The sequence below is a fragment of the Coregonus clupeaformis genome, chromosome 9, assembly GCF_020615455.1.
Source record: "Coregonus clupeaformis isolate EN_2021a chromosome 9, ASM2061545v1, whole genome shotgun sequence".
NCBI lineage: Eukaryota > Metazoa > Chordata > Actinopteri > Salmoniformes > Salmonidae > Coregonus > Coregonus clupeaformis.
The window spans coordinates 31,808,211-31,814,780 of NC_059200.1; the positions used below are offsets into that span (position 1 = coordinate 31,808,211).

Sequence of the window (6,570 nt, forward strand, 5' to 3'; positions counted from 1 at the left end):
AGATGCGGAAGTGCGACATCAGCTGATTCAGTGGATTAAGACGCATCCAATGCAAAAAATACCCATATTTTTTAGTTTAAATGGATACATTTTTAAAGGGATTTTTTGTATTATGCTATTTAGATTTCGGGGGTGGGGCGAGGGAATAGACTCTAGGGGTTTTTAATGCATTCATCTCGGTTTTCATTTGAAGCATATTTTTAAACATTACTTGTTTGTTTCATTTGCAAAGACATTGGCAACTTTTTATTTCTAGTCAACTTTGTTCTCAAGTTATCGGTGGTCACAGAGAGACGGATAAACCATGTGATTCAATGTTTAGCGGAGATCTTCTGTGTATAAAGTGACGCTGGAGGGCAAAAAAAAGCATCCAACGATGCACTTAAACTGTTCTGTGAGTGGTCTGGGGCAGGCATTAGATTATGAGCGTTTAAGTGCAACGTTAATAACGATGGTTTTGGGAAACAGCTCGGAGGTTTAATGATGCGAAGGTTCTAACGATTAATTTAGCCTTAAGAAGCTTTTGGGAAACCGGGCCCTTAACTTTTGCTTAGTCTCGGAGTGCTCTCATAACTTAAAAACTACTCAACAATGTTGTTGCAACAGCTAGGGCCTGCCTTTGTCTGTGTGAATGGGTGAGCTGGGATCTTGTCAAATATTTTCACTCTCAATCATTCTATTGAAAGATTAAATAAGATTATCTTATGTGAGGCACACTTACCCCAAAGTATAATAATACAACTCAAAAACATAGATGGATATAAATTTAACCAAAACTACAATTTAAAAATCCTGTTTCATGACATGCAATATCAAATATGAACACTAGAGTGTAGTGTTGATTCTCGTACTTGGTATTTTGACCTTCTGAAGGGTGAAGAAAAAATATAGTTTACTTCCTGGAGGAGGCGGAGTCTTGAAACAGATCTGGCTAGCAAATGGAGTAGGTGTTGAACGATATTGGTCTGGATTTTTCGAAAAGCACAAACAGAAACGTAGCTACATATCGAAACGAGTTAGCGTAATATGTAGTTTTAATTCAGGTAATCTTATATGTTAAAGCTTTGTTTTTACAACGTGGTGTCCAGTCTGCGTACCCTTTAACAAGCTGGCTAGCTACGTTAGCTAGCTTGCCGTGCTGGATGCTGAAGGACATCTGCGTGACTGATGCTGGTAGGCTCTCGTTTATTTAATTGTCATCTTCCAGTTTCCTCAAAGTTGACAATCCAGTCACAGTAGCTATAGATCCATTCATGTCTTTTCATTTTAAGAACATGGGGACTTGGAATTTGGTTTGTCAGTGTTCCAGGATGTTTGTCAACAGTAGACTGTTGAATTTGGTATCAGAGTCAGACATGAGAGTGGGTTCTCACTTTGCGTCCTACCATTGCACTAGTGCTCTCCTCTGGCCTAAGGACAGCAGAGCCAATCCAGCAGAGAGGTGGAAACACAGTGTTATAACCAGCTCTGGTCTGCGACATAGGCCTGGTGTGTCTGAAGTAGGACAGTACAAAGCCAATGGTCAGTCTGAAGACATACAGGATGACCCAGAGACTCCAGCCTCCAGAAAGGTCTGGAGGAAAGAGACCGCAGTATCCCGGAAGAGGAAGCCCAATGCAGACAGCAGAGTATCATCTGAGTTCCAGAGAGATCCCCCAATCCACTGGGAGAGGAAGCCCAATGCAGACAGCAGAGTATTATCTGAGTTCCGGAGAGATCCCCCAATCCACCGGGAGAGGAAGCCCAATGCAGACAGCAGAGTATCATCTGAGTTCCGGAGAGATCCCCCAATCCACCGGGAGAGGAAGCCCAATGCAGACAGCAGAGTATCATCTGAGTTCCAGAGAGATCCCCCAATCCACCGGGAGAGGAAACCAAATACAGACAGCAGGGTGTCATCTGAGCTCCGGAAGCTCAGCCTGGATGACTTTCCAGAGGAGTGTGAGAGGCTAGTAAAGGACTCCAGAGAAAGACTGTCCAAAGAAGAACACATGAATTATGAGACATTGTTTGGCGTGTCTCCCTGTCTCCTGGCTCTCACCCAGGGCAGAAGGAATGCACACCGGTTGTTTGTGAAGGAGGGTGAGGCCTCTCGTAGGGCCTCCGTACGACAGGTGTGTGAGGAGGCCCATAGACGGGGTGTGCCGATCCAGAGGGTTAGTAAGCAGGACCTGAACAAGATGTGCTCAGGAGGGGTTCACCAGGGCTTATGCCTGCAGGCCAGTTGTCTGGGTTACCTCACAGAGGACAAGACCTCCAAGCCCCCCAGCGACAGCAGTCACGTCCCCCTCTGGCTAGTCCTAGATGGAGTGCAGGATCCAATGAACCTTGGAGCCATCCTGCGTTCTGCATATTTTCTTGGGGTGGACAGAGTTGCTAGCAGTCTTCGTAACAGGTAGCCAGACCTAATATTCAAGATCTAACTTTATTGTTTTGTAAGAATAACTTTATTGTTTATGGCTGGAATATGTCGTCTCTTTGCTTCTAGCTGTCCTTTGACACCAGTCGTGAGTAAGGCCAGCTCCGGTGTAATGGAGGTCGTGAGAGTGTATGGCTATGACAAGCTCTCAGATATGCTGAAGGTACTGTACCTGTCTTAATGCATTTTAGCCTGGCCATGCACTGGTCAGCTTACTTTCAGAATCTCACTGTTTGGCTTGAGTATTTTCTGTATGTTATGAGTGAGCAAATGTTTTTAATTTTGTCTTTACTCTTCGCTGTTTTGACCTACAGGTAACTGCCAAAATACAGGAAACACTTGAGTAAATGAGGGATGCAAAGTACAGTACCTTCAGAAAGTATTCACACCCCTTGACTTTTTCCACATTTTGTTGTCAAGTAGACTGAATTTAAAATTGATTTAAATTTAGTTTTTTTGTCACTGGCCTACACACTACCCCATAATGTCGAAGTGGAATTATGTTATTTAACCCCTTTTGTTATGGCAAGCCTAAATTAGTTCAGGAGTAAAAATGTGCTTAAAAAATCACATAAGTTGGAGTTGCTTACCAAGAAGACAGTGAATGTTCCTGAGTGGCCAAGTTAAAGTTTTGACTTAAATCTCCTTGAAAATCTATGGCAAGACTTGAAAATGGTTGTCTAGCAATGATCAACAAATATTTTTTTTAAAGAATCATGGACAAATATTGTACAATCCAGGTGTGCAAAGCTCTTAGAGACTTAGCCAGAAAGACTCACAGCTGTAATCGCTGCCAAAGGTGATTTTTACATGTATTGGCTCAGGGGTGTGAATACTTACATAAATGAGATATCTCTATTTCATTTTCAATACATTTGCAAACATTTCTAAAAACATGTTTTCACTTTGTCATTATGGGGTATTGTGTGTAGATTGGTGGGGGGAAAAAACACATGTAATCCATTTTGAATTCAGGCTGTAATGCAACAAAATGTGGAATAAGTCAAGGGGTATGAATACTTTCTGAAGGCACTGTATATTGAAAGCAGGTGCCTCCACACAGGTGTGATTCCTACGTTAATTAAGCAATTAACATCCCATCATGCTTAGGGTTATGTATAAAAATGCCCAGTTGCCCATTATTTTGGCTACCATGGCTAGAAGAAGAGATCTCAGTGACTTTGAAAGAGGGTCTCAATGGAGCATAGTGGGGTTTAAAGGGTGTGTGTGTCACCAGATCTCAACCCAATTGAACACTTATGGGAGATTCTGGAGCGGTGCCAGAGAAAGCGTTTTCCACCGCCATCAACAAAACACCAAATGATTAATTCTCATGGTAGAATGGTGTTGCATCCCTCCAATAGAGTTACAGACACTTATAGAATCTATGCCAAGGCGCATTGATACTGTTCTGGCGGCTCGTGGTGTCCTAACGCCCTTTTAACACACTATGTTGGTGTTTCCTTTATTTTGGAAGTTACCTGTATATGGAGCCAACTGTAAACATCAACTGTTAGGGGTTGTTGCTGTTTGATAGTCCTCACTAGCTGATGACCATGGTCTGTTCTGTGCAGGTGAAGGTGGCACAAGGCTGGCAGGTTATTGGCACAGTGGGAGCTGAAGCAGAGAACTCCCATGTTCCTGTCATGAAATGTTCCAAATTCCAGATGACCAAACCTACGCTTCTGCTGATGGGTAAGTATGTCCTGTGTGTGTGTGTGCGCCTGTGGACCATGCGTGTGAGTTTTATTTGCTTGAGCTTTCCTAACTCCACCCTGCTGTGTCCTCCCTCAGGTGGTGAAGGGGAAGGCTTGTCCCGGGAGCTGCGTCTGCAGTGTGAGGCCCTGCTCACCATCCCACCCCGCAGAGATCTGCACCCTGGGGTCGAGTCCCTCAATGTCTCTGTGGCTACAGGTACAGTACACCACTAGACCCTCTGCATTCATTGTCTCTGAAAAAGAAAAGAGATGGAATACTTCATGTATGCTCTCATTCAGTGTGATTTAACCATCCCATTTCTTCCTCTCACCCCCTCTGTTCTCCAGGCATCCTGCTGCACACTCTGTTGTCATCCCGTAGAGGTGGCCATTGATGACCGACTTGACTACACAACTCGATGTGTTTACTTTGGAGGCCCTCGCAGGGCTTAATGACTGGACTTACTTCATCAATTAGCAATCAGGGTCTCTGAGAAGCCTGGATGGCTGATTTGATTGTGATGGGGCAGCTGATGTGCCCTGGCTGTGCTGCTCTGCACTGCTCTGGACCTTCATGCTAGCTAATTGTCTGAATGTAAACATAGTATTAAGTAATGAAATTAAATAAAACCTTGTCTACTCAGTCATTGGATTCTTTGCAACTTTCTAATGTTAGCTGCTTGGGTTTTTAAGACTTTTGCACATGTGGATGTTGAATCCATAAAAATACAAATGTTTATGAGAATGTGGTGCCTGGCGAAAGAGCTACTGTTGTGCAGTTATCAGAATGGGTCAGTGGCTTCGGTTCAGCTAAATTGATTGCAAATGCTGGTTTTGAATTGAAAGGGAGGGGAATGGCCACATGCTCTGGGCTATTGCTTCTGGTCAGTGGCTATTGATAGGCAACATTTGCCCTTTTATCACTGGGGGCTCATTTATAATTAATGTACACACATCCATTTGTGTGTGTATAGTTTGAACATTATATCTTCAGGATTTATCAGAAGTTTAATTGTTAGGACTTGTTTTTTATTGGGCATATATTTAGCAATTGCCTCAGACCATACATATGCTTATGAATTAGATTGAATGGTTTGACATATTTATCTGTTTTTGCTTGCTTACATCCATTGAAAAAAATATTTGTGGGAATGTAATTATCTCTCTACAGAGTAAATCTTCGAACATTACAGTGGTAGCTGATGAATCATTCAATATATGAATAGCTTTATAACCAGACCTATTTGTTATTTCCCATTGTGCTGTAGTGCTTGGCCATACAACCAGGGCGGAGGAGGGGCTGTGAATTGGCCTGAGGTACTTGGTTAAATTTATACTGAACAAAAAATATAAAACGCAACAAACAAAAGATTCCAGAAACTTTCTATACGTACAACAAGCTTATTTCTCTCAAATTTTGTGCACAAATTTGTTTACATCCCTGTTAGTAAGCATTTCTACTTTGCCAAGATAATCCAACCATCTGATGGGTGTTGCATATAATGAAGTTGATTAAACAGCATGATCATTACACGGGTGCACCTTGTGCTGGGGACAATAAAAGGCAACTCTAAAATGTGCAGTTTTGTCACAACACAATGCCACTGATGTCTTAAGTTCTGAGGGAGCGCGCAATTGCCATGCTGACTGCAGGAATGTCCACCAGAGCTGTTGCTAGATAATTTAATGTTCAGTTATCTACCATAATCCACCTCCAACGTCATTTTAGAGAATTTGGAAGTATGTCCAACAGGCCTCACAACCGCAGACCACGTTTAACCACACCAGCCCAGGACCTCCACACTTGGCTTCTTCACCTACAGGATTGTCTGAGACCAGCCCCCGGGACAGCTGATGAAACTGAGGAGTATTTCTGTCTGTAATAAATCCTTTTTGTTGGGAAAAATGTATTCTGAATGCTGGGCCTGGCTCCCAATTGGGTGGGCCTATGGCCTACCAGGCTTACCCATGGCTGCATCTTTGCCCAGTCGTGAAATCCATAGATTTGGGCGTAATTTATTTATTTCAATTGACTGATTTCCTTATAAGAACTGTAACTCAATAAAATTGTTGAAATTGTTGCATGTTTAGTTTATATTTTTGTTCAGCATAATTATGAAAAACAGGAGCCATTGTCTCTCTTAGCACTAGAGTTTTGATAAGCTCTGCACACTCGTCAACATGCACACAGTAAATTGGTATTGATTGCTTTTGGCATGTTCAATAGTTATCGATCAAGGGGAAGCAGAGTCCTTCAGCTGACTGCTCGCCTGGAGCTGACACTATTCTTGGGGTAAGTCAAATGTCTACTTGACATCTGGCAGTGGATTTCATTGGGTTATTGCTCTCGTAGTGTTTGCTGCTAGGGCATTGAGATATTATGAAGTGGTAACTAATCCACATGCAAATTAAAGTAAACTGTTAACATAACATTTTGTTTGGGTGTAAAGGGAA

The 6,570-nt window shown here is 42.5% G+C and overlaps 1 protein-coding gene across 1 annotated transcript; it reads left to right on the plus strand.

The window, feature by feature from the left end:
• Nucleotides 1-913: 913 nt before the first annotated feature.
• Nucleotides 914-4,815, plus strand: mrm1 (mitochondrial rRNA methyltransferase 1 homolog (S. cerevisiae)). The gene is made up of 5 exons (XM_041885987.2): nucleotides 914-2,395; nucleotides 2,489-2,582; nucleotides 3,994-4,114; nucleotides 4,214-4,333; nucleotides 4,465-4,815. The coding sequence occupies exons 1-5, from the start codon at nucleotides 1,254-1,256 to the stop codon at nucleotides 4,509-4,511; spliced, it is 1,524 nt and encodes a 507-aa protein (XP_041741921.1). The 5' UTR covers nucleotides 914-1,253; the 3' UTR covers nucleotides 4,512-4,815.
• The last annotated feature ends 1,755 nt before the right edge of the window (nucleotides 4,816-6,570 follow it).

What these genes read in the sequence shown, in the direction of transcription:
- mrm1 (XM_041885987.2), top strand. Translation starts at nt 1,254, where the DNA reads ATGTCTTTTCATTTTAAGAACATGGGGACTTGGAATTTGGTTTGTCAG. An exon ending in GCTAGCAGTCTTCGTAACAG is followed by an intron (nt 2,396 to 2,488) that starts GTAGCCAGACCT and finishes CTTTGCTTCTAG; the next exon opens with CTGTCCTTTGACACCAGTCG. An exon ending in CAATGTCTCTGTGGCTACAG is followed by an intron (nt 4,334 to 4,464) that starts GTACAGTACACC and finishes TCTGTTCTCCAG; the next exon opens with GCATCCTGCTGCACACTCTG.